At 32.5% G+C, this 26,672-nt stretch overlaps 3 protein-coding genes and 1 long non-coding RNA gene across 7 annotated transcripts in view; 3 read left to right on the top strand and 1 right to left on the bottom strand.

Annotated features, from left to right (window-relative positions):
• LOC108688202 overlaps positions 1-9,619 on the top strand; it is a 20,863-nt gene extending 11,244 nt beyond the window's left edge. Inside the window, exons 1-4 of one of the 4 annotated variants that reach the window (XM_018194358.1) lie at positions 3,726-3,981; positions 5,809-6,349; positions 6,512-6,693; positions 7,118-9,619. In XM_018194358.1, the coding sequence (XP_018049847.1) occupies positions 3,923-3,981; positions 5,809-6,349; positions 6,512-6,693; positions 7,118-7,535 (1,200 nt within the window). In that variant the 5' untranslated portion in view covers positions 3,726-3,922 and the 3' untranslated portion in view covers positions 7,536-9,619. Of the gene's footprint in view, positions 1-3,725; positions 3,982-5,808; positions 6,350-6,511; positions 6,694-7,093 lie in introns of those variants that run through there. The other 3 variants (XM_018194357.1, XM_018194356.1, XM_018194359.1) reach the window with 3 other exon arrangements.
• Positions 9,620-11,855: 2,236 nt separating this feature from the next.
• On the bottom strand, positions 11,856-16,549 carry LOC108688164 (dynamin-binding protein-like). Its single transcript, XM_018194311.1, has 9 exons — positions 16,350-16,549; positions 16,076-16,253; positions 15,808-15,926; positions 14,268-15,725; positions 14,002-14,151; positions 13,136-13,756; positions 12,860-13,042; positions 12,177-12,785; positions 11,856-12,089 (listed from the first exon to the last, which is right to left on the bottom strand). The coding sequence occupies exons 1-9, from the start codon at positions 16,437-16,439 to the stop codon at positions 11,895-11,897; spliced, it is 3,603 nt and encodes a 1,200-aa protein (XP_018049800.1). The 5' UTR covers positions 16,440-16,549; the 3' UTR covers positions 11,856-11,894.
• An 889-nt stretch (positions 16,550-17,438) lies between these two features.
• LOC108688175 (putative GTP-binding protein 6) lies at positions 17,439-20,248 on the top strand. Its single transcript, XM_018194321.1, has 4 exons — positions 17,439-17,615; positions 18,568-19,566; positions 19,666-19,852; positions 20,022-20,248. Exons 1-4 carry the CDS (start codon positions 17,553-17,555, stop codon positions 20,246-20,248), a joined length of 1,476 nt encoding a protein of 491 aa, XP_018049810.1. The 5' UTR covers positions 17,439-17,552.
• A 5,984-nt stretch (positions 20,249-26,232) lies between these two features.
• LOC108688170 overlaps positions 26,233-26,672 on the top strand; it is an 85,492-nt gene continuing 85,052 nt past the window's right edge. The window contains exon 1 of the long non-coding RNA XR_001931775.1: positions 26,233-26,534. This is a non-coding gene — a long non-coding RNA (uncharacterized LOC108688170). The remainder of the gene's footprint in view (positions 26,535-26,672) is intronic.

Genomic DNA, 26,672 nt, shown 5'->3' with positions numbered 1-26,672 from the left:
ATATATATATATATATATATGTATCGAGGAAAAATTGCTGTGGGACTTGCCATGTGCCATATATGTCTTCGAAGTGCTGACGTCAGATCGCAAATAGAATTATCACATAAGAGAGATCGAGGATTATTATAATTGTAGGATAAGAAGAGAAATGTCATTTCGTCTTCCTTCGGCAATATTAATTCTGCATTACGAAGCATAATCGTGCTGTATTTTCAGAGAATGATCATTCACTATTTAAAATATTAAAAGCCTATTTTTATGTATATAAAGGCACGTCAATTAAAATATTTTTTATTAGCGTCCATATTTGAACTAAATGAAGTTTAAACTAGGATAATCAAGATATAATAAAGCTCGAATAATTACTTCAATTGATTTTTATATAATATTTCTGGATTCGGAAATGTGTGTATAATTATTTTAAATTTCAAGGTATTGAGTGAAAATGATATAAACTTACATGTGTACTTCATCAATAATAATTCACCTAATAATTGTACTAAATAAATTTTGATCAACATTTTGTTTTTTAATAATAGGTGTTTTTCAGGAATTCATGTAGGGATTTTTACACTGAAAAAGGATGTTTTAAAACTCCACTTCTTGTTGTAAAATTCCACTTTAAATATGTGATAACGCAAATATAGGTATATGTTTTTTTTACAACGAATAAAAATAAATGTACGAAGTCTCTTTTATTGTTTATATACAATTTTAAGTAATATGTTAAAATAATAAAATTTATTAGTAATTAGTTAAAGTTAAAAAGTTCATTGATTTATAAGGTTTCTGTTTTTTAATATCTGAATGATAATTCTTATGTATTTTATTCCGTAAATTAAACGATTCAATCACTTCACGAGATTTATGCGATAAGCAACACGATATATATTTTATTTTTTAAATGTGCCACTTAATGTTTTCTTAAACACATGTAAATTCATATCTCAATTATAATTATTATTATAACTTTGTTTTTGTTAGTTTTCTCAACTCAGGAAATAAGAATAAAATTTTTAAGCGACAATTTTAACTAACTACATATAAGTCAGATTTATTTTCCATGAAATAATATTCAGTTTCTCGTTTGTTCATTGTAAAACATGTTCCTTCGCAGTTATCGCATAACCGCGACACAATCACGAACGTGCTAGCCTCAATTCACGTTTATTACACATTGAATAACACATTGAACCATGCACTTCCGAACTCAAGCAAACCATGCACTTTCGAACTCAAGCAAATCAACTAACATTGCATTATATATAAAACGATAAGAACTTTATGGCATAATCGAATTAGATAAGAAAATCAACATTCGTAAATAATACGAGCGATATGTTGAAAGTAGCACACTTTTCTTCTAAATATCCAATAAATATAAAACTTTCCTGATTGCAGGTAACATCCTTGACAGCAAGAAAAATAAATGTTATTTGTGTTATACGGTGTAAAAAAAATTGTAGATAAGCCATAGGTAAACGAACATATTATCATGTCCGAATAGATACATCCATCTAACTAATAATTTATTAAAGCAGCGAAAGAAATATTTTGATTATTTTAATATTCAATCAGAAACAGATGTTCTTAATTTTTTACTCGATTTCTTTCTAGTTAATATTTAAAACTTACAAAATAAATGAAATACTAGATAAAATGAAAGATTTGCTTTAATAAAATTATGATACAGAATTTATATATTTCTTGATAATAAGCAAATGATTCTGAAATATAATTAATTTTCACAAAATAAAGATTAAAACACAGTATTTAAATACATAATATTTAAAAATTGAACAGAATACGAATTGACTTTTAGACGTAATAAATATAATAAAATTAATTATTATGATATAGATAGCTGAAGTGGAATTGAAATTAGATATATAACTTTTATAAATTTTCTAACAGAATACTCATACTTTCCTATATTTTTATTGAAATATAAATTAATATTGTTTAAAGAGGGAAAGATAAAAAGGAGTAAAAAAGAAAAAGAGAGTTTTTTTTAATACATTTCTATTTTTAATATAAGTCATTCATTCCGCCGGTATTCATAGTTTATTCTTATTTTAAGATCATCTTAAATAATTTTTTAAGATGCTAATACATTATTTAATTTGGTTTATGACATCTTAAGACTGTAGTCTTAAGTCTTAACATAGTCTTAATTATAAGAACAGACTATACAATATCGCGGCCATTGCATTTTAATTAAGGTTATCGTAATAGACTAACTATACGTAATTTTATTATCGCTACTTCCGTATAAGACGCTTAGTTAATAATCATGTTGTTATTATATTTGAAAAATGACAGCACATAGCGTGACATGGAAATTAAAAAGTGTTAGTAGTGTAGTAATGATAATGTAAAAAGCAATTAAAAGTATTTCATTCTTTTTTCATCGACAATTTTTTATCGTTGAACGAAGTTGTGAGACATTTCTATTTTGTACTTTTTATAAATAGATAATTTTACACTATTGGATATTGATAAAAATGATAAAACATTTGATTGAGTTGTTATCTATATATTATAAAATATTATTTTATCGCAAATGTGCATATGTCGTAAAATTGTGCGATTATATGCAATTATATACAAACGTGATTATATACAAACAGTAATATGTGCTTACATAACGCAACTGGTAATAAATTAGACAGCTAATAAATTTACAAATGGAAAAATATTATTTATTAATCATAAGCTAAGTTGGTAGTGTATTTCAAATATATACATGATCATACTCTTCTTCGGAACATGAATAATATTCGATGAAGTCCGCAAACAAAATTATTTATTTATGGAGCATCCAAATTTCAAACTTTAAAAAAAAGTTTTAAAGTTAATTTTTAGAAAATAAAAAAACAGTAAAATAAAATATGATCTCATAAATTATAATTATCGAATATTCCGCTATTCGCGTTTCTTTTATAGTCATATATTATTTTGGGTTGCATTCCATTATTCACTGCGAGTACTGGAAATCTATAATTCACATATATTACAGATTTTCAGTATTTGCAATAAATAACGAACGCAACCATGATAAATTTAATTTTTAACTTAATTTTTTCTACGTGAATATCTTAAAAAACGTCGATGTTTTTTAATCACTAATTTACTTATTATATATTTTATAATTATAATTATTATATATATCTTATAATAAAATTATCTTTAATTACGAAAAGAATTCCTTTAAATAATTGATTTAAAAAACATTTTTCTTAATTAGAAACAATTGTTAATAAAATAGAAGTATACTAACAAAAAATTTTGTTCTTATTTAATTTTAACAAATTTAATACATCTAATTGCCAATCTAGTTTAAACAATGAAATATAAAAAATAACACTTAATCAAATATTTACTGAGAAAAAATTTGATTTTAAATTGAATGAAGAAAGAGTTATGCGCAATTGACATTTTCAATCTAAAAGCTCACATCATTTGATGATTTTATCATTATCGATACAAATACAAAATGCGTCACACATGCGATCCCCAGCAACGCAGTAGTGCTTTGCTTACTCCGGGGTATGGTGGACGGGAAAAACAGACGTTGCACGTGGTCGGCGAGTGGCCGCGCGTGTCTTCTACCCTTTTCCCCGCATTCACTTTTCCTACCATCCTATCGCAAATGCGTTGGCCTGCATACGGGTATAAAAGCGAACGCGCTCCAACAGAACGGGTTAGTATTTCTCGTGCAGCGTATGAACGTATCGAGAATTCGTTCTTCCTATACTCCATTGCAAGTTTTTTTTGTAAAACCATTGAAATTTAATCGTTAGAAATAGTATTTCATAAAACGATATACGTCGACAATATATCAAGATCTTTGGGTGAAAGATTCTTGTGCTCAGATTTTTTGTGAGTGATTTTAAAAATAAACTTACTTAAGGTGGTTATGCCGGTGGAATTTGAATCAATGGCACCCGTCGCTCATAAAACCATCTCTCATAATGGGTAGGCAATTATTTGATTTATATTAGATGTGGGAAAAAGTTCGTGGCGTTTTTCCCGTTAGATGGCATTAAAAAAACGCCATAAACTTTTTTCCACATCTAATATATGCGTATTTTAATTCTTTAATTACTTTCTTTACTATATAAACGGCTAGGATAATGCATCATTATTTTTCAAGTAAAATAATTTATGAATTAAAAAACACAATAGAAATAAAATATGTATTCTAAAATATATTAACTTATATTTAGCTTATATTGCAATATTTTTGCAATTTAGTGATTAAAATTTATTGAGCATACTGCATATATGTTTAGCCAAGGCAGTATATCATTATTTATGTCAAAGAAACTTTTTATGTTATTTTTTTATATTATTTTTTATACTATGTAAAAAGTTTTTATTGACTTATGTCTTTCAATTTTATTTAAATCCTCAGTTAGTTTAAACGAAAATACAGTTACTTATATGTCACGCATTTCCTGATTGTTATACAAGCTTTACAAATAATTCACGCGAAAACGTGTTTTCAAGTATCCAATCAGAATAGATTCGAACAGCTGATCCGCAAGTCTGACAAGTTTCCTCGTGCCAGGCATGTTAACATTAATGACACACTTCTGTCAATTTTAGTTTACTGTTACACTGTTTCTTCTAAAAGATTTCAGAAAAAGGAAAAATTTGTCATTATTAATTAATTGAATACTAATTAAACATTCTTTTCACTGTGATGACAGTTACCTATAACAGATCTTTTTATCCCGATGCTACAGAAATTATTTCAATCGGAGAATGTCATAGTATTAATGTCCGCATATTTCCTAAGTCTTGTTATTAAACTCTATTAGAGTTAAATGAGACTATAATAGATCTCTGTTATTTATATAAAATTTTTCATACATAACATTTTTAATAAAAATAAACTATACGTATGAAATAAATGTTTTTTATTTATTATTGTGCAATTATAATTTTCATAATGAAGAAAATTTAATATATTTATTAACACCATTCTAATAGGAACTAAATTATAATGTAATAAAAATAATTATAATTATTTTATAACTTAATAATTATTTTAACTCTGCGTATAATTTATCTGCGAACAACATCTCATATGAAATTTTTGAAGTTAAATATAAAACTTATAAATGAATAAAATCTAAATTTAAAAAATATAAAAAAATTTGCTCCAAATCTTTAATTATTTATATATGCATATGTCCTATGTGTCATTTTCTTTTGAAATAAATATATAGAAATAAATATATAAATATCTTTTGAAAATATATATTTTCCTGAATTAACGCTGTTTTTTAAAAAATAATCTACTTTGCTAATTATTATTTCCAACTACAATATACTTATATTATAATTCTTTTTATATTATTAATATATAATTAATATAATTCTCTGCAACACTAAATAAATGTATTAGATAGTAATCGTGTGTGTGTGTGTGTGTGTGTGTGTGTGTGTGTGTATGTGTGTGTGTGTGTGTATGTGTGTATAAAACTATATTGTGTATTATATACAAAATAATATTGCATTTTACAACGTAAATATTGCATTTACTCTGAAAATTTTGGTCCAAAATAGAAGAAAGATCCTTTTATAACAATATATTATTTTAAAAATTGCTGTGATTTATGACAATTATCTGTATACAGCATTAGACGCATAGAGACTTATCACTTTTGCATTAAACATAACACTACTAAGTATCCAGTAACAACAAATAATAATACGTAAAGATAATAATATAGGTAGTTGAGGAAAAATATCTTCCAATTGCAAAAGCCTCATGTTACCGAATTTGTGTTACAGAGAGAAGATGAATAAACTGTGCCGTCAACTCTCAATCGAGAGCCCGAGCGTGACCGGTCGGGATTGTGTTTTCAGCTTCGATGTACCCGTGCCGGATGTGCCAGCGCATGGTGCCCGCATCCGGGTGGTGTGCGCTGGTGCTTGTTACCATCCTCGACGATCGCCGAGTCTGACTAGTTTGACCTCGGTCTCGAGTGGCAGTAGTCTGGCCGCCGACATATCCGTAGAAAGCGATTACCCGGTATTTATACCGCATCACGGGGTACGCGACGCTGCTCTATTCCCCGGTTACGAAGTGGCTGGCGTGATCGAATCGTTTGGCACCGAGGTACCTGAAGACCGCGAACTTGCTGTAGGCGACCGCGTTATTCTTTATCCCTATGATGGAATTCCCAATGGTTACGTCGAATATCTGGTAGTGCACGACCTCAAGTACCTGATCAAGCTTCCGGACAATATGTCACTTAGCGTGGGAGCTATGCTGCCGGCCGGCGCGCTTCTCGCCATGAACACCGTCTTCGCTGCGCACGAACACGTGCAGGTATAGATAAACAATCTTTCATATTTTCTTTTTATTAAATTAAATTAATAAATACACTTTAAAGACACGTTTATAATAAATTATCTGACAAAGCTAATACTTCAGAAATAAATGATGAGATTTCTCTTCGAAGCTTTCTTCATGTATGATAAAATATTGCAGGCATTATTGAAGGAGAGAGGTGAAAACAGCGTGTGTAAGATTCTTGTAGTTGGCACAGGTGGTCTTGCCTTGTGGGCTCTCAGAATCGCATCGTATCACTTCAGTAACATGAGAGATAGAGTTACTACTACAATAGCCACTCTTAAGGACGATGGTCTTCTCATAGCTCAGGAATTCCAACGGTAAGTTTATTCAGTTGATTCATTATTATTAAATTCTCATAGTGGAATAGAATAGTTATTAGATAATTGTTAATTATTAACTTAATGCCCCGATATTTTACTTTCTTTATAATTATTATTAATTAAGTTAATTGCAATTGTTAATAGCAATTGTTAATTAGTTAATTAAACAAGATTTTTACGATAGTAATAAATGAATTCGTAAAAGTACGAAATTAATTCTAATATCATCTACACTAAATTACAATATTTACATACAAATTATTGGCTGTCTTTTTCTCCCTCTTAAGAAAAACATTAAAAAACTAAAAAGATCAATGAATGTATTTTCAAATTTAATGCTCGTATACGATGTCTTAAAAATTCAAACATTTATCATCTTATTTTTTTATTTATTCAGCAACAGTCGGCATATTGGTTACAGGGTGAACGTAGTACAATGGAACGAGGATCTTTATGAGAAGCAGTTGATCGAACGCACGATGGATGCCTGTGGTGGCCAAGTAGACGTAGTAATCGATTTCGGCACGACATCACGCAATCTTCATCGCAGCATGCAATGCCTAAGTAAGGGCGGTGTAGTGTTTGTGATCAAGGAGGTCGCAGATCGACTACTGCCCAAGTTTAGCCGACGAGCGGAAGAGCGGCAGCAATCTATTAAACCGGTAGAACCGGGTACTTTGGAGCAATTACGGGAGCTGGTGCAACTAGTCGCCTCGGGCGACATTGAGCCACCTCCGCACACTGTGTATCCCGCCGAGGAAGCTCTGGACGTCGTTCAAAAGCTTTGTCACTCAGAGATCCAGGGCCGCGCGATTCTTCGCTTTTATCCCGCGGACTAGAAGATTTTTCGTTAAAAGATTTCTCCGTGATCGCGGATTAGGCGATAGATTCGACGACGACGATCGAAAAAGTCCGAATCCGGCCCGGATGAGAGTTGTTGACAATTGAGAGTTATTACGGCATGTGCGTTTCGAAGTTTTAATATGTAGCTAAGAAGGACTATCGAGAACAGAAGTAACTATATTGCTTCATATTAAGGGCCGGAGATTAGATAAAACGTTGATACGTGTATGTCCTATAGGGCGATAGTTTGCGAATGAGGGGACTTGACGACTACAGGAATGGTCTTTCGTAGAAATGACACGTAAAGAGATTTGATCTATCGGGACAAAAAGATCTCACAAGATTTACAAAAATTTGACGGTACACGAATAAAAGAGTTGATGAAAGAATGATGTTCTGATTTATATGGTTGATCAAATATTAACTATTAATTTGACAGAATTTTGTAATAACAATAGTACGAATACTTTCGAAATACTTTCGAAATACTTTCGAATCTAATTTAATTTCATCAGACTTTTCGTTGATTAACAATTCTTTTTAATGCTAATCAAACGTGTAATATTTGAAGGAAAAAGTTTTCATATAATAAACGAATTCTTTTCTGTAAAGAGTTTTTTTTCGAAAGTTTGCCAATGAAATGAAAAATATTAGAAAATTATTGTTTAATATTTTAGAGATTATCTCATTTTACAGCTTTCTTTTAAATAATGAGCAATTAACTTTCACAAATGGGCAGAGATAAAAATGTCAATCCATTACACGGTCATAAGATAACAGCCTAGATAGCACGAAAAAATAACGTAAAGCTGTCATGCTTAACAAAAAAGGACATTATCATTAAAGAAGCGATGCTCTCTATTTTCTTTTAATGGATGTCTAATATTTGTCGTTTCTTGGCACAAAGTAAAGTCCAAGATAACATTACAATGTATGCATATTTGTGCCGAACGCACTAATACAATTATGAACAATTAATGTACGAGATATTTTGTTTCGTATTCAAAAATTCTTAAATAGAAATATGCTGATTGGAGACACAAAGCAATACAGTTGTGTGTCTTGTCGAACTTCACACGTTCGTGTGAAGTTGTGGTATTAAAACGGTTATAAGATAATTTCGATGTGTGTTGATTATTTTTACTAAGAATTCAAGAGTACCAGCAACTACCTACAAAATAGTCATATTAACTATACTGTTTTTAATATTTATATTATAGTTAATACGAGTACTTAAAAATCGTTGGTGCCTAGAAATAGTGATAAAAAAAGGATTAAAAAAAGAAATGAAATATAATTGTATTAACTATACTACTTTAATCATAACTACAAATAGCTAATAATGGCTATTTAAAGTTGCTGGTATTTATAGAAACATCGACAGCATGAGAAGAATTAAAACTAATATTTTTGCTGAAAACATCTGAAGAAATGTCGAAAAAAGTCTGTATTCATATATTTAAAATGCATTTTCAAATGATTTTTGTTTAATTATATCAAATGTGTATATTGTTGAACAGTTATATTAAAAAAATGTATAATATACAAACGTAATAAGAATACAGACCGGTTAACAACAGAGATACATTTGATGTGATCAGAAGATTTTAGGAGAGACAGATCATTCGTTAATTATGTGATGAAAACTAGCAACTTTATTGAACACGCATTTATTTCAAGCGATATTCTTTATGATGTTGGCGGCGTATATTGCTATGTATTTTAATTATCTAGAAACTTTGTCGCGATAATAATGGTGACAGATTGATATCGTAATTATCTGAAATATACAGAGTCACTATTAATTGTCACGAATGTTCCACAATAATTAATTGAAGGACACCGTTGAAGATACTGCTGACGCAGTACAAAAGTGTATCACTGCAGAACCCGAAACAAGTCCGATATTTATGAGCACACTTCAATGCATACTGCAATGAATATTGCAGCACAGGATCAAACGTGTATATTCAATGTCAATTCAGGAATAATATTCGATCGGATGCGCTTGTACGAGCGCCTAGAATAAGTTCCCCGTTAAGATAAGGATGTTGAACTGTAATAAATATCTGTCCTACCATAAAATGACACGTCACTATAGCGAGATAATCCCGAAACTTAGTTAAATAACATGAAAACTGGAAATACATTATTAATAAGATTTCAAAGTTGTTTCTTTATAAGGCAGGTACAGAAAAAAATAATCGCTTCATAAATAGACCTAAGAATAATCGCTTCATAGCAATAGACTCTATTTTTCATGATTTAAAAATCATTAAGACAAGTTCCTTCACAGCACACATCTAGTTAGCGGATATATGCTTTTTCAGACGTTCTAGTGTGAAAGAGTGAGATATATATCGTATCCGTACATAAAAATATTTTAATGAATATATTAACATATATGTTTAACTATATGTTTAAGTTTCTTAGTGTTTTCCGAATCAGAGGTATGTAAGGATGCTGAATTTAAACGCATCAGTGCTAACCATGCCTGATATTTTCCTATAATTAAACTTTCTTCCGAGGTCTAGATGATCGCCTCGTTAATATGCCACTTATACTATGTGAATATTTACGTAAGGTGCGTTACTTTACTTTAAGATTCTATCCGATATAATTGAGATTGTATTGAAAATGAAATTTGTCACATATGCAATTATCATACATACAAGAGTGAACGTGAATTGCATTTCAAGGTTAAGAGAAACGAGCGATCGTATTAAATGACGAGTAGTTGCACGCTAACCGGGCCTTGCCGTCATATCTGCCGACGGTTTCGCGAAATTTAAACTTGTCGCGAATCCGAATCTTATCGCTAACCGACACAATAAGAGCATAATATACTTTACTGAGCGTGTACACTCGTGTCCAGAATATCTCGTTGATCGTCGTTTATCATTAGATCAGTATTCACCTTTTGCTTAGCGTAAGTTAATGTAAGTTCATTCGCGTAAACTTGCGACATAATGTTCGCGTAATAAATCGCAAGTTATACCTCAGAAAGACTGTTCTGTTTATTTTATATGGTATACTGATATATCTCTCATTTATTATTTTTTATCGTATAATTTAGGCGATAGCTGATCGTAGCGCATCATGTAATATTATTGTATTTACTGTTGATTTACTGTTGAACAGTAAACGCATTATTACGGTGATAATATAACTATATCTTATTTTCTTTTTTAAATAACTTCTGTGTTTTATTTTTCTAAATCTTTTCCATAACAATACATTTTATAATCTACACCAAATATTTCGAATTTGTTATATATGTTGCATTTAATTAAACTGTCGAGAATTGTAAATATAGTAATAAAAACGATTATTAAGAAAAAAATCTTACTTTTTATATCAATAAGATATTCATTGCAGTACCTAACTACATAATTCAGGTAATCTTAATGACAAAACAATAATATATTATTCCTTGAATAGTAAGTATTATTTACTTGAAATAAATTATTGATAAAACAATCTAATATATTCCTACATACAACTAAAATAACATCGATTATGACATAATTAAGACTGGATCAGTGTTCTTTTTGTAACATTTTTATTAATGTATTTACCATAAATATTCACATTTAATACAATTTTCGAGAAATATAACATTATATACAAATATATATTAAAAATTGCACATAAAAAATCGATCGTATAATTAAAATATGATTAAATTTACAAATAAAAAAATTATCACAAGTTTATGTATGTATACTGATAGGCATATATTATTTGTTATAAAAATGGTCTACTGGATCACAATTTTGTTAGGCAAGAACATACATACGTGCAATTTTCTGTATTATAATATCAATTATTAATATCAGTTAGCAATTCTGTACAATTAAATGACAATTCAATTGTTACAAAAAAAAATTTTCTTTCTGATTTAACGGTATCTTTTATACATGCATATATTACATTTAATACATTTATACATGAATATAATAAATCGATAATTCTATACATATGTAAAAATCTTAAAAAGTGTATAAATCAAATAATATATAAATCTAAGAACTAGTAAGAAATTTGAAATGTTATTTTCGAGTATTGATGTAAATATCTAATAATATTTTCGCTTAATCATCTTTTGAGATCTTTACATTTAATCAGATCAAATAAAAAATTCTAAAAGATTTCTTTTTTAACATAAAATATCAATAATATATTTTTTATGAGATAATCATAAAAAACTCAAATATTGATAAATTGATTGATTGAATAAATAGTAATAATTTCTATCAATGATTAATAATTCTGCAATCGAGCTAATTATCAGATCCCAGCATAAAATTGCGACGCTATAAATGTAAAACTTGTGCTTAATCTTAAGTTCATCGTTATGACTTTGGTTTAATGGGCGAGCTTAAATAATTCCGTGGAACGTAGCCTTGTTTACCATTACGATTCTCTACCAGCCACCATTCATCATTTCCTTTCTCATCATGAGGTCTGAGCAGTCTCAGCGCTTGACCGTTAGTAATAGGCAATGTGCCCGGCATGTTTCCAGCAAAATCGTACATCGCGTAGTAAAACTAAAATTTTATCATATTAATATAAAGATATTATTCCGAAAGATAAAAAATTATTAATATTCTATTATATTAGAATATTATACTAACTTCGCCGTGTATATTCTGTATATTCTGATACACCTGAACTCTTGGCGTTTCGGGAACATTGCTATAATTGTGATATACTTTTATTTCTTGATCTAATGAAAGCAAATCTTGTAGATGCGACGAAAACACTTTCTTGATTTCTTTCTCTGGAGAATCCAACGACATCAAATTTGGAGGGCTAGCACTTTTTCTGCCGGCAGCAGCAACATCCGATGTGATTTGATCATGATGCTGACTTTGTCGCTGAACCGGTCTCAGTTTTTGAGACGGCAAGAATCCTTGAGTGACTCCAGTGTCGACATACCATCTTGCCGGATTTCCCATTGGATCTTGCTTTTTTATAACTCCGACCAATGTACCTCTCGTAGCATCCACTTCCAATGTAGATGTACTGGAAATGTCCTCAACCACCACATATAATTTGTCCGCGGTGTATTTTTCTCTGAGCGAAGATCTCTGCTCTTCGGTTTGTTTAGACAATTGCGTTTGATCCTCATCTATTCGGGTATTCGTGCCAGCAAACGCAAAACGTGTTATTTGATTCCATATTAAATTATGATTTACAAGAAACGATTCCAGCACATCTTGTGACGATAGATGCGGTGTTGTCTAAAAAAGAAAATTATATTTCGTTCATTCTCGAATTACATTAGACTGAAAATTTTCTATTAAAGTTTTAATACCTCGCAAAGAGATATATATTGCTTCGTAATTTTTCCGCTTAATAATTTTCGGGCGCCAGCAAAAGCATTTATACAATTAACCAAAATATTGGCTGCGGCATCCAACAAAATAGGTAATTCTTCCAACAATTGTTGATTCAGAGCTTCATAATTACTCTTAGCAGTAAATAATTCTTCTTGTATCTGAAATAACATAAAATGAATCAGATAAAATTATGAAAAAAATAATAAAAAAAGTTTACAATAAAGAATATTAAAGAATATTAACATAATTACAATTTTTGATTCTTTATATTTCTCACTCTTTGAAATAGCGGCGTCATAATCCAACAACTTATCATGCCTTTTTGATACCAACATCGCTGGCCCTTCTAACAACGTCGCTAAGAAATGTAATGGGGCGCTAACTGTTTTCTCAATATATGACTTAAAGTCCTGTATATATTGTGACCAAATTATAGCTCTTATGTCTTGCAACTTTTTTACTTCGGCAGTTGGACTTCCCTGATAATAATGAACTAACAATTCAGCTATCGCTTCACCGGATATAGCTTCATCACTCAGATACGTAATACATTGTTCAATATCTTTCACCAATTGCCATGTACATTTCTCTATAGATCGAAACTGTTTCTCGAGCTCCTCAAATTCGGTGTCACTCGCAACGTTTGTCAATCCTAGACTCGCCGACAATCGAGTGCTAAGTCTTGTTGACATTTTTGCCACAGAATGCATACTTAATTTTGACATTTTACTAAATAAAGTATTATCATTGTCTAAATACTTTGATACAATATCTCTTCTCCGTTTGTATTCATTGATATAACTGGCCACATTTGTCATAGTCTCCCACGCTTCCATTATGGCTGCTTTATCTGGATGATTGTCTTCTGTACACTAAAAATTATTTTCCATACAGGAAAATATTATAATGCAATATAACTTTGAATATATATATATACATGCATATAAATATTTATCTAAAAAGTAATCTGAATTCAATTTCACAAATGCTGCTGAAATTGATATATATCAATTTATTGGTAACTTCATTAAAATATATTTCAAAATTAAACTTCCACTATCTTCCAAATAATCTATTTATATTCTTTGTATTTTGCGTAACTAACGCGATTACTTACCTTTATTAATTCATATAACATTAGAGGATACTTTACAATTCTTTGAATTGGCTTTATCAAAATGGAGCTCATATCAAAACAAGCAATCCGACGACGTAATGTCTCAATACCTTTGTTAAATACTTTCATGATCTCTTCATTACTTTCATACTAAAATATAAATGATTCGATATAAATAATTCTAACTTCAAATAACTATAAACCTTACATTAATATATAATTTTCAATTAAAAATTTCGATTAAATTATATATATATATAAAATACCTTTTTCAACAATGCTAACGCAGCTTCATGATTCCCACAATACTTAACATAAACACTTTTCAATTTCTCAGCCATTTTTACGAAACAAGGCCCTACTGTTTGTAAATTTTCATCACAACCTTTCATAGCTCTCAAAATCATATCCAATAACTCTTCGGCAACATGAATAACTTCCAAAATATTCCCAAACAGCGTAGCAACATCGATCCCTTTTGATTCGAGAAAACTTGGATTATGTAAATTAAATGTTTCGTATGTTAATTTCAGATCACGGACATATTCTTTTTCAGTTATAACTAATTCCGATATTACATTTTGACGTTGATCTGCATTCTTTTGTTTCATATTTACAATATTATTGATTGCAGACTCATTTTCCCACATTTCTTTTTTAGCAGATACTTCTCCATTTGCAATAGTTTCTTTCTGCAATGGCACTCTACCTGGAGCAGGAGCAGGTGGTGCTGGTCTGTGCGGTTGCGACATTCTCTTCGGTTCCTCATTCACAACAATGTTCGCTTCCTTATGTCTAATCATCACAAAATCTTCAAAGTCTTCTAAATTTGATTCCTGCAAACTATCCAATGAATATTCGGATATCGATTCGGAGCTCAAATATTCTCGTGGACACAAACCAATTAAACCATTCTTATTTTTCACTTTCACCCAATCCTCATTAGTCATTTCCAACACAGTGACACTCTCGCCCTCGTGGACATTTAAATCGCCATTCATTTGTGCATCAAAGGTATATAACACTTTTACAATAATATTCGGTTCCAAAGCATCTTTTTTTGCAGGAATTACTTCAGATTGAATTTGATACTGCTTTGCTTCTGCACAATCAACTATTATGTTGACATAAGATAATGGAAAAATACCTTTAGTGGTATCGATCAGACCCTCTAACCATTCGGAATCAATGTATCTAGTGAGATGCACTACTTCACCGGCTCCAAAGCTCAGCTCATTTGGAAACTGTGCATTAAATGGATATAATGTTATAGCATATGGTTTAATATCAACTGAATTTGTATGACTATTATATTGTATGCTGTCTGTATTATTTGGTGTTGTTGGCAACATTTCTGGAAACAAGTCAAAATAATTTGGAGTAGGTTCAGTAGGCAAGTTTGCATAAGAATTTACAGAGGTTTCACCAAAATCTTTATAAATTGTGCTATTGTGAACTGTTGAGAAAGATGTAAAATTGTTCTCAGTTGTACATGTAATTTGTTCTTGATCAATTATATCTTGATCTTCTTCTATGTAGGATATAAACCCTTCGGGGATTATGCCTTCTCTACCATCTTCCGTAATTCCACGACACCAACCGTCATCCAAAATTTCTGTGACAACGACCATCTCACCTGCAGTTAAATCTAATTCTTCGTCGAGTTGTGCCTTTAGTGTTGTTTTTACTTTAGCTCTTTTCTTTATTGATTTATTTTTTGTTTTCTAGTAAAAAGTATTCTAATTAATTAACAATTTTGTACACAGCTGATACATAAATATGATACAATCTCTTTTAATATTCTACCTTTATTAATGTTGTATCCAATTCCCATGTATGTGTTAATGGAAAAATTCCATTTTTGGAATCTATTCTGCCCATGCACCATCCTGAACCTATGTCCCTGACTCCAATTATGAGTTCTCCTAATAATGAGAGAATTTTTGTTCAAGTACTATTTACAATATTGAAACTTGAAATCTATTGTTATATCTTCTCACTTTTGTTAAAACAATTAATAGTATCCTTTAAAAAGTTCACGGGGTAACAGCATGTCTTATATCAGTAAGCTTACCTTCTGCAAAAGACAAATCTCCAACTTCTTGTCCGGGAAAGGTGGCTATAGAAACAAACAATCTTTCTGTTTCATAAAAAGGAGGAATTTCCACTTTATGCAGGTGATTTAAAGGAAACTTGCCGATTCTGTCTTGTGATTGACCATGGCACCAGTGCTTGTCTATGATCTTATGTACCTGAAACGAAGATAACAGACCAGATCTATCACTTTTAACACTTGACTGCGCGTTAGACTAGGCTCGTTAGGTTAGGCGTTAAATGTTTGTTAGTACCACGAAATATTGTCCCTTGGGAAGACTCAGCTCTTCATCGACGGTAGTAAAGAAGTCGTGTAGCACCCTCGCCAGCGTTCCCGGCTCCATTTCCGCTGCGACACACTCGCATCCGTTGAACTTGCGATACTACGTCCAGTATATAACACTCGAGTGGTGGCGAGCCAGGCCAGCCTGGGCCAGCCAGTGGTGTGGCGAGGCGCCTGACAGCCGATACTGCTCCGATAAGTGGCTGTCACGTGGCATATGCTATTATTGTGTGGATTGAATTACGTAGCAATTAAATTATGTGCCATTATTGAAAGAAAAACCGTCCGCGTGTCGAATAAATGAATGAAATATTAATATTTTTCGCAATTAGGATATGTTACCTGAGATAATAGATAATTGATAATGATCAATGACAATGTCGAGCGAGAAAATTTAAATGTTTCTGTCAGCAATAAAAATTTTATAGCGAATTAGATTGAACGTAATGCGTATTGATATACATATTAAAGTCACCGTATGTAAATTAATATAAAAATGTATTTAATATAAATATAGAAACGGGTTAAATATAAAAACGATATAGATCAAAAAATCTTCAATACTTAAGTAAAATACGTTTTTTATTCGAAATGCATAGCGTTTCACTTTTACACTCAGATTAAATCAGTAACAACGGTTTTAATATGCACCAGTGCGCACGAATGCGTCCAGCCGAATTCCCTATTAATCATTTATAATAAAAATTTTTTTAGCATTCAAAACTTCGTTTATAAACAAAATAAGTGCAAAATGTTCGAACGCCTTGAATAATTATTTATGCAAAATTTAATATTTTACAAATACAAAAATTGAGAATATAGAATAATAATAAGATAAATAGAAAAATATTTATAAATTTCAAATAAGTTTAATACGAAATTCAAGATAATCGTGATAATTTGTCAGAAATATAAGTTCAAGTGTTTTTTTTTAACGAGGTACTTTATGCTTTACGTCACTTCATGTACGAGTTGCGTGTTGCGCGTATCAAGTGTTATGTCACGTAGTATTCGTGGAATCAGCTGAGCCGATTGTGCGGATTGCGTGGGATTGCGGAGTCAGCGGAGATCGAAGTCCCGCTTATCGTTCTTTATTTATTTCGTGTAATTAGAACGATGTATATTTAGTACGTGTGTTAATATTGTACGATATTCTTATGTGCAAAATTACATCATGCGAAAAGATCGTAGTCGAGCATTAATTGACGTATCTAGACTTATTTTTGCCAGTAGTGAGGTTAGGACAGCTGACATAACCTCGCATAAGTGGACCATCTTTCATAGAAAATAATAAAGAGTAAAAAGTAATAAAAGTAATAAAAAGTAATAAAAAGTAATAAAATAATGAATGGATTTGTGTGATTTCTCATTATTTATAACTTTTAATATACCCATGTAAATCGTTTCTCTTATATATTTATTATATGTTTTTGCGCGACTCATAAAAATTAAGGAAAATTAAATTATTCCTTTTCTTTAAAAATGACACAAAAAATGTTTTTGAATTATTATTATTATAAATGAGTTAGATGAAGATTACTCTAATCAAAAACCAACTTAAGTGAACTAATTCACAGTCCACCAAATAGTACTTGTGTCATTCTTAAAGTTTTTAATATAATTCTTACTTTCTACGAGAGTGATATTTTTAATTGTATTGTTTTTATAAATAAAAAGGAAAGTCTTCTACAGAGAATATTTAGATTTAAAATAGTTTTGATGATTGAAGTTTGAAAAAAAAATTGTCTTATTTTGAATTTAATTATAGCTAATCAAGGTAAATATAAACTGTTAGTAATATTTCAAGTTAGTCAGTTTTGATAAACTCCATATTTACTATAATTTTTAGAATATCAAAAATCGTTACAATTAAAAAAGATGATTTTCAAAAATTGTGATAGAAAAACAAAAATAGCATTTAATTATGTTTCTAAGAATATATCTTTTTACCCATATTTTTTTATTAGTCAATAATTCCTGTTAAGTAGAAAAATAAATTTTTCTCTTTTCTCAAAACATTTAACTTTTTTCTTTGTGTCACATTTGAAGTAAAGGAACAAAAAATGATCTTATATATATATAAAATAATGCTATTGTACAATGATATTTAATATTTTGTACAATTTAGTGATTGTTACATTAAGTTTTGGGACTGACAATATTTTTACAAAATGCATTGCATACACAAGATTATAAATATTACACAACGGAATCTACAAGTATTTAACAAAGTTCACAAGAGATCAGGAATATTGCTACAAAATATTATTTGCCGTTTGAATCACGACTCCGAGGAATATCTATCTGAAGAAGATGAGAAGAAGCAAAACGCATATGTCAAAATCATCAGTCATTATTTAGGCATTGCAGTTGGTGGACACAGGACGTTTATTTTACAACCCTATATAAAATGGGGTAGAGATAAAAAGAGAAACACTTCGCCAGAACTACAAATGGCTGAAGCTGTAGCACTAATAAATACTCTACCTAATTGGTGTGTAGTTGGAACAAAGTACTCCCCATTACTTACATTACAGAGGAAGCATCTGCTGGGAACCGGCGCGATTGAGAATCTAAAGAAGGACTTAAGACAATGTCCAAACCCCACTGCCATATTTATTAGCACTAATCAGTTGAAATTTGTCCAAATCAGCGAACTGGAAAAGATCTTTGGTCTACCAGTATATGATCGTTATTCTATAGTCATTCACATATTTCGTGAACATGCGAAGACTGCAGAGGCAAGGCTGCAGGTAGCCATAGCGGAGATACCGTACATTCGGAAAAAGATATTTGAAACGTGCATTACTCGCAGTGGCGCGATAAACGTGACGGAGGAGACAAAATTGTTACTCGACAGCAAAGAGAAGAAATTGAAAAACGAATTGAAGAAACTGCAGCAGCATCGACGAATAATCAGGAGTCACCGTAAGAAGCACGGCTTCTCCACGGTCGCTGTAGTCGGTTACACAAACGCAGGAAAAACTTCCTTAATAAAAGCGCTCACGGATGACAATTCTCTTCAACCTAGAGACAAATTATTCGCAACCCTTGACACAACCGCGCATCAAGGCATTTTACCCAACAGGTTAAAAATTTTGTACATGGATACTATCGGATTTATTCAAGATGTGCCGGAAACTCTGATTGAACCATTCATTGTGACTCTAGAGGATGCCATGATCGCTGTACGTTGGGTTTATATTACCTCTCCCTCTCTTCTCTCTAGTTGCTATTATTTTTTTTCTTTTATAAAAATTTCCCAATTTAAGAATTCTTTTTCCTAGGACGTAATAGTTCACATATACGATGTCAGTCATCCTGATATGAAGGCGCAATATCAGCACGTCCAACAGACGATAAAACCCATGTTGGATGCTCGTCCAATAATCGACGTCGCCAATAAGTGCGATCTTGTTCAAAGCGACTGCATACCCAAGGATGCAATTGCTGTCTCCGCTAAAGATCTGACAGGTGCAATCAGAATTTATTGTCTTTGTCTGTACAGCATAACTTATTCGAGCAACGTTGCAACGTTCTAGAAATATTGCAGTAACATTGCTACAAGCTTTTATGTATGAGCTTTAATGAATCCGCTAGATGCAATTTGAGCGTAACTTTAAAACAATTTAAATATTTACAGGAATCGATTTGTTGCGCTTGAAGATACAGGAGATCCTTTTAGCTTCGACTGGATTATTAAGCATACGTGTAAGGGTAAAAGCAGGCAGTTCTGCGGCCAGCTGGTTGTATAAAATGACGACAGTGACGAACACTGAATCAGATCCGAACGACGTTCAGTATTTAATTATGGAAGTGATTGCCACTGCGGTCGACATTCAAAAGTTCAAGAAATTTTTAAAAGAATAAAAAGTTTTATACCATACTTTATTGTTTTTCAATGTTCTCTTCTTTTTACATGATAGAAAGAGACATTTTCTATTGTAAGGTTAGCCTTATCTATTTTTTACGATTAAAAGGATTATATACGTATAGATTATCTATCAATCACGATTTGAATAGTATTTAACAACATCATAATTTTATAAACAATTTTCTTTTACAAAAGACTATTTTAAATTCCTTGTGTCAGATATTAAAAGTCTTTAATACTAAATTGCATAATTCACGAGCAGTAATTTGCTATTAAAAATGTATGACAGAAATATAAAAACATATGTATCGTCATTTTTATCGGAGAATTCAATTTACATATAAATATGTGAATTACTGAGAATGTTTTTTGTTTGAATGAATCAGAACGCACTTGAAAATCTTAGAAATATCCTTAGGCGCGGCATGCTGCCAAGAAGTCATTTCTTTTTACAGTTCGGCATGTACACGTGCTCAGCACGTGTTTCTCTGCAATCGGCAGACGACACGACTTAAAATTTCAACTGAGAGTTAGAGCTATTAACGAGATTAAAGACTTTATCATGGCACTTAGACACAGGAGATGCAAGTATACAATTTGTAAAGTTTGCTTTGTAAATAGGATTTCATATTTAAAGCGAAGCTTGTCGTTTGTACTCTGAACTTTTTACCTTTGTAATATTCCCATTGATATTCACAAATGTTGTCGTCGATTAAAAGAAAAAGGGACGTTCTCAATAAATTGCATTCTATACAATTACAACAAACAACAATTACAACAAAACAATTACAACAAAATATTAAATAGATTTAACAAAATAAAAGTTAGTTATTTTTTGTAAAATATGAGAAGATTTAAAGAATTATTCAATATGAGTCTAAACAATTTTTTATTCTAAATAAAATCATAAAACTTTATTTTTAAAAAATTCCATGCTTTGAAGAGCATTTTTAAAATTTTATAATTACATATATAATCCAACAAAAATGTATTTTGTCAGAGAAATTTCCATAAATTTTCTCGTTTCTGGCCATAATAATTGATCATATCATATCGTCGTATAAATATTAATATCCTTTTGACAGAAAAAATTAAAACCTATTCAACGAATTGTAAATTTTTAAACTTTTTATTAACAACTTCCATTTTTTTCAAATAAAAGTTTAATGCATTCCTCACATTCGTGCTTCTCGACCAAGGAAAATACGATATGCTATTTCAACGTTGCAGATGGCATATGTATCTGGCGAGAAGCACTGAAATAAGAAGAAGAATCTTCAAAAAAAGAACGGTAGCAATTCAGACTTTCGCATAGAGATATGTGGTCTAAAATTTGGCAAGACAATCGATTTACGTCTGGATCGTTGCCCGATGGAAAAGATCGCCCCGTTTATCATTATCGTTATCGTTTTATTAAGAGTTCCGTTTGTTTGCTTTATCTCTCTGCTCGTGCGAGTGTTTCGGCGATCAACCACCGCGAAAGAAACTTCACGACGAGGGTGCCATCACGGCACGATGTATAATTCATGGAACTCGATGGCTCTGCGCGTTCAAAGGGTGTCCTGATAATTTTATGTAACAATAGTAGAACGAGATTTTTTTTCGCAATGACGTTCTCTTTTTTTTATCTAATCGAGGAATTAATCCATTTGTTATAATCTCTATAGTCCACTCCAACTTCTGTCTTTCTGAATGCGCCGAATAGTTGTACGCTGACAATGAGCACAATTTTACCGTCGTAAAACTCAATCGAGGAAATGTTAAACGAACGCGAATCGGAGGGTGATTCTCAACGAGAGTCGCGACAGCTCCGTTCTATGCGGGCGATTCTCGACTGTAAAACTCTCCAGTACGTACTAACCCGAGCAACGCGTCATTAATATCCGGTGATGGCGGGACACCCTGTGTGTAGCCTTATAAAGTGTCCCAGCAGAATTAATCGCGCCGCGCCGCGCAGAGGAAGAGTCCCAGCCCCGAACTCTCTCCGCGCGTCGTCCTTTGGTTGTGAGAATTAATGAAGGATTGATATCGCGATTATGTTGTAGCAATAGCGTAGAAGAGGGTCCGGCGATGGGCACCGTATGGGCCGATCGGCAGCACGGATCATAGCGATAATTAATTGCAAGCGTGATGGCGTTTAACGTCGTTAATTTTCATTATCTTGATCGGAATCCGCTTGTAGCGCGGAACGCCGCTTTGCGCTCGCGCTAATTTCGCGCGCACATTCGCTTCCGGGAAACGCATTAACAATTCTTGGAGCGAGTTCCATCGAGAATGGAACGGGAGAAAGGGGAAACAGGGGTATCTCTCGCAAAATTTGTCACACGTCGCGGCTACGCTAATGTTACGACGGCTCTTGTGGTCGGGAATCGCGCGAAAACGTACGTGATATATTTGACAAGTTGTGTTTGGATTATTAAAGCGAGTCAAGTAAAAGCTAATTATCGTGATGGTCAGCCAAATGACAGATCAGCATCGCTATCACCTATTAATAATTCATAATTCTTTATTGCAATGCAGGCATATACATATACAAAGCAAATAGTAAGACATCAACAAAATTGTTGTTACAAGCCTGCCAAGTTAGATTACAATAAGTAAACTTGAATTAACAGAAATAGCAAAGCATAGTAATTTTGCACATTATATAAAGCATTATTCACAAATCAATCATACCATAACAAAAATATATAAAATTAATAATATTAATGTATATCTAGTAAATATATATCGAGATGACACAAGTCAAAGATCGCTATATCGCAGTGGATTCAAGTTGTCACGGCTGTCCCGTTAATTGATAAGTTCAGTACGAGCAGCTTTTCATTATCAAAGAAAGCTACGTTAAGTTACACGTAACGTATTCGCTAGTTGTAATTTTTCACTCAACAGTATATGTTATGTTACAGTTATATACATATAGTTATAATAATAATAATATTGTTAAGTGGAAAATTACAACATTAACAGATATATTTCTCTTCTTATCTCCAAAACAAATCCGCCGGAAAAGTGGCAACGATGATGGAAGTTTGGTTCATTAGATTGTCGCTACCAGCTCGGGTCCGATCGGTGTTTATTTAAACATGCTTTAAATACAAAGCTGCGGCTTGGCCGAGGCCTATCGCGCCTGCCCTCGGCAATTAAGCGAACGATTGGCTAACGAACGTCGATCGCCTCGCCGAGTGCGCGGCTCGTGTAACGTAATGACCGTCGTGCTGATTTGCTCGCCGTTACGGATTCAATTACGGGCGGCTTGCTCCGGTATTTTGCACGGTTCGGCACGGCACGGCCGAGCGTTCCGAGATCAACTGCGGAAATTAAATTAAACCTAACGCCGCCGTACGCTGGTACGCTACGCGTGCATAAATAACGAAAGTGACACCACCATCGGCCTGGGATCTAACGAACATAATCCGATACTTGCGTTGTTTTAAGCGCCGTTCGGCCGCACGCTCCCGGGCAAACTGCGAAGCTGTCTGTTAAATGAAGTTCAGATTAAACAAGGGCTGATGCTAATTGACTTTAACTGAAATACCGATCGGTTAATGCCGATCATTTTTAACTCTCTACTGTCCAATGCAACTTTCAAGTCATATATCCGTTTGTTTCGATTGCTTACATTTGCTGTTAGCAAGAAAATGCTTTTTATACGCACACGTTCTAAGTGCATAGACTTACTATATATTTTATTTAAATTTAATTTAACTTGTTTGTTATATATATATATTGAAGATTTTTTTCAAAACTCGAAATATTCTAATTTATATAATTAAGAAATTTAGACACGTATATTCATATAGTCCGTTCTTATAAAATCTTAAAACACTATACAGGGTGAAACAGTCGTTGAACCAACTTTTTATCTTATGAGAAAATTATCGACTTCATACCTAATTAAATTATAACGTGTGCATTATTATCTCATAGAATAAAAAGCTAGTTTAACGACTTTGATTCACCCTGTATACATATATAGATCTGTAAAAAATTTATGACATCTTGAAACTGTACCTAGACGAACTTGAACAATCAATTATAAATATATAACTTTTACAGTCGTTTAAAAATCAATTTTATCAAGGCTAACTTTTTTAACTCCTTAAAAATTTTCGTGCATATGGAAATTAGAATGTTTCGTTTTCGTATAAATATTCTCACATCCACTTGTCATCGTGACTAGGAAATGTCTAGAAACTGAAAGACACGAAAATTGAGTTCAACGGTGTTTGACTTTTGCAAATGTAAGCTCTCTCATGTTTAATCGCTTAAAAGGAGGCATGGTATGCCTAAGGTGTGAAGTCGGCAACATAAGGTGGGGCCTGTTTTGCGGCCGACATTCGCGGCTCGGTTAGTAACTCTCGAGTTTGAGCGGCTGACTTCAAAGGGACGCGAAAAAATTCGTGCGCGATTGACCTCGCGTAAGGAAATACCTTCGTGAAACGATCAACGCGATTCCTTCCCTGCGAATTATCCCCTTCCTTCTGTTTCCCATCTTTCTTTCCTTTACATGTCTTATTCGCATAAGAGGTCGAACATTGAACAATACGTGCATTTGCATACGCGCCCTATCTCTCCTCCCGCTTCATTCGCGTTCTTGTCATTGCGACTTAACGCGTGTCGTCTCGCGCGTGCAGTCATTTATCGCGAGGTTTATATCGGGTGTTCCGCTACTACCACATCGATTTAATCCTGATGGTTTATTTGGGACTATATGACCTAAAATGTAACTAATTTTCTTATTAATATTTTATTTTTTTCTCTAATATTTAATGACTATCTATTATAATTTGAGATCTTTTTTCTATAAAAATTTGTTTTTAATTTTTTAGAGCTTTTAATTATACATATATTATGTAGATCTAAATGATGATTATATATAAATAAATTTGAACATTAGGGTTAAAGATAAATTGAGAATTTTTATACGCTGGTAATTATTGTGGAATAACAAGTTTCTCTTACTGAGCTGAATTTCAATATAAATAAATGTACAAATTATATTAAAAGAATTTTAATTTTTTCTCGTTATTAAAATATAATTGGAAATTACGAGCTTTATTATTTATTTCGATACAATATTATATGAACAATTTTTTTTCTCATTTCTTCAAACTTGATTTTTATAAAACAATGCAAAAATTATCCTTTTAATTATTTTTCGTTTTCTTAACATTAATATTATGTTTCTCGTATGAAACAGTAATTTTATAAAAGAAAGTAGGAAATATGAACATATGTATTTATAATTATACATATTTATATAGTCTTGTATAAAATTTTTTACCTGATATTAGTTAAATGTATGTGCATGGAAAATATCATATATTCGAAAAAATATAATCAAGAAGAAATGACAAAGAAAAGAAAATTTACATTGAATTCAATTCAATTATTTTCTATATTATATATACATTTAACATTCACATCATACTGTATACATTCAATATTTTGTATCAACAAAATATAAAATTTTAAAGAATACTTTTTAAACAACATGTATACATAAAATGTTATAAATTTCGTATTCTTTTTATGTAAGGCATGGCGACGATTAATGGTACCAAGAAGAAAAACAAAAACGTATACAATATGCGCCCTGGATTATCTCCCGGATCGCTCGATCTCTGTAATTTATACCAACTTTCTATCTCCCCTCGTGACGCTGGCCTTGGCTGTGAGGATACACATCGTATACAACCCTTTTGGCTTCTTCTCATGGTACGTCCCTGGCACCGGCAAATCGCGCGATTGGCCGTCCCGCGGGCGTGGGAGCTCCGCGGGGGTTCATGGCTTGTCATACGGTTAGTACAACTGCGCTGGGGGTGGATCGAGGCATGCTGGACGGCTAGTACCTGTGAATAGGGCGAGACGGGGGTAGGTAGGCAGAAGTGATAGCCGGTCGGCGCAAGTGCGACGAGGAAGCGGCGGGGGTGAGGGGCGTATCGCAGCCTGGCGAAGCCCAGTCGAGTCCCGTGAGTCCGGGCAAGCACTGCTATCGAGTAGGTGGCATCGTGGTGGTGGTGGTGGTGGTAGTGGTGGAGGTGGTGGTGTTAGGCGTCGTCCGGGACCGAGGAGAAAGAGAGAGAAAGCGAGAGAGAGAGAAAGAGAGATTCCTCCGAAAGAGAGAGAGAGAGAGAACCGCCATCGAATACCGCTGCCGCCGCCGTCGTCATCATCGTCATCGTAGTCGTAGTCGCGGTCGTTATTGTTGCCATCTTCGTGTTCTTCGTTACCGTCGTGCTGCCGCCGTTGAGGCGGTACGTCGCCGTTGCGCGCTCGGTAAAAGCCCAGCCCCGAAGAAAAGGAGTAAACAGCCTCCCTCGTCTCTCTCGTGCCGCATGTCGAGAGAGCGAAATGAATGGAGAACGAAAAAGGCAGAAAGAGCGAGAAAGTTAATGTGAGCGAATGAGCGAACGA

The sequence above is a fragment of the Atta colombica genome, unplaced genomic scaffold, assembly GCF_001594045.1.
Source record: "Atta colombica isolate Treedump-2 unplaced genomic scaffold, Acol1.0 scaffold226, whole genome shotgun sequence".
Taxonomy (NCBI): domain Eukaryota; kingdom Metazoa; phylum Arthropoda; class Insecta; order Hymenoptera; family Formicidae; genus Atta; species Atta colombica.
The sequence above is the reverse complement of the archived record's forward strand: the minus strand, read 5'-3'. Positions and strand labels throughout refer to the sequence as shown.

Bases quoted from the DNA above. Each gene is read 5' to 3' on its own strand.
- LOC108688175 (XM_018194321.1), top strand. From the start codon at position 17,553: ATGCGAAAAGATCGTAGTCGAGCATTAATTGACGTATCTAGACTTATT. The intron at 17,616-18,567 runs GTTAGGACAGCT...TGCATACACAAG, and splicing joins TTATTTTTGCCAGTAGTGAG to ATTATAAATATTACACAACG. The intron at 19,853-20,021 runs GTGCAATCAGAA...AAATATTTACAG, and splicing joins CTCCGCTAAAGATCTGACAG to GAATCGATTTGTTGCGCTTG.
- LOC108688164 (XM_018194311.1), bottom strand. From the start codon at position 16,439: ATGGAGCCGGGAACGCTGGCGAGGGTGCTACACGACTTCTTTACTACC. The intron at 16,254-16,349 runs GTACTAACAAAC...TCTTCGTTTCAG, and splicing joins CCAAGGGACAATATTTCGTG to GTACATAAGATCATAGACAA. The intron at 14,152-14,267 runs GTATTTTATATA...TTTATATTTTAG, and splicing joins CGTTAGCATTGTTGAAAAAG to TATGAAAGTAATGAAGAGAT.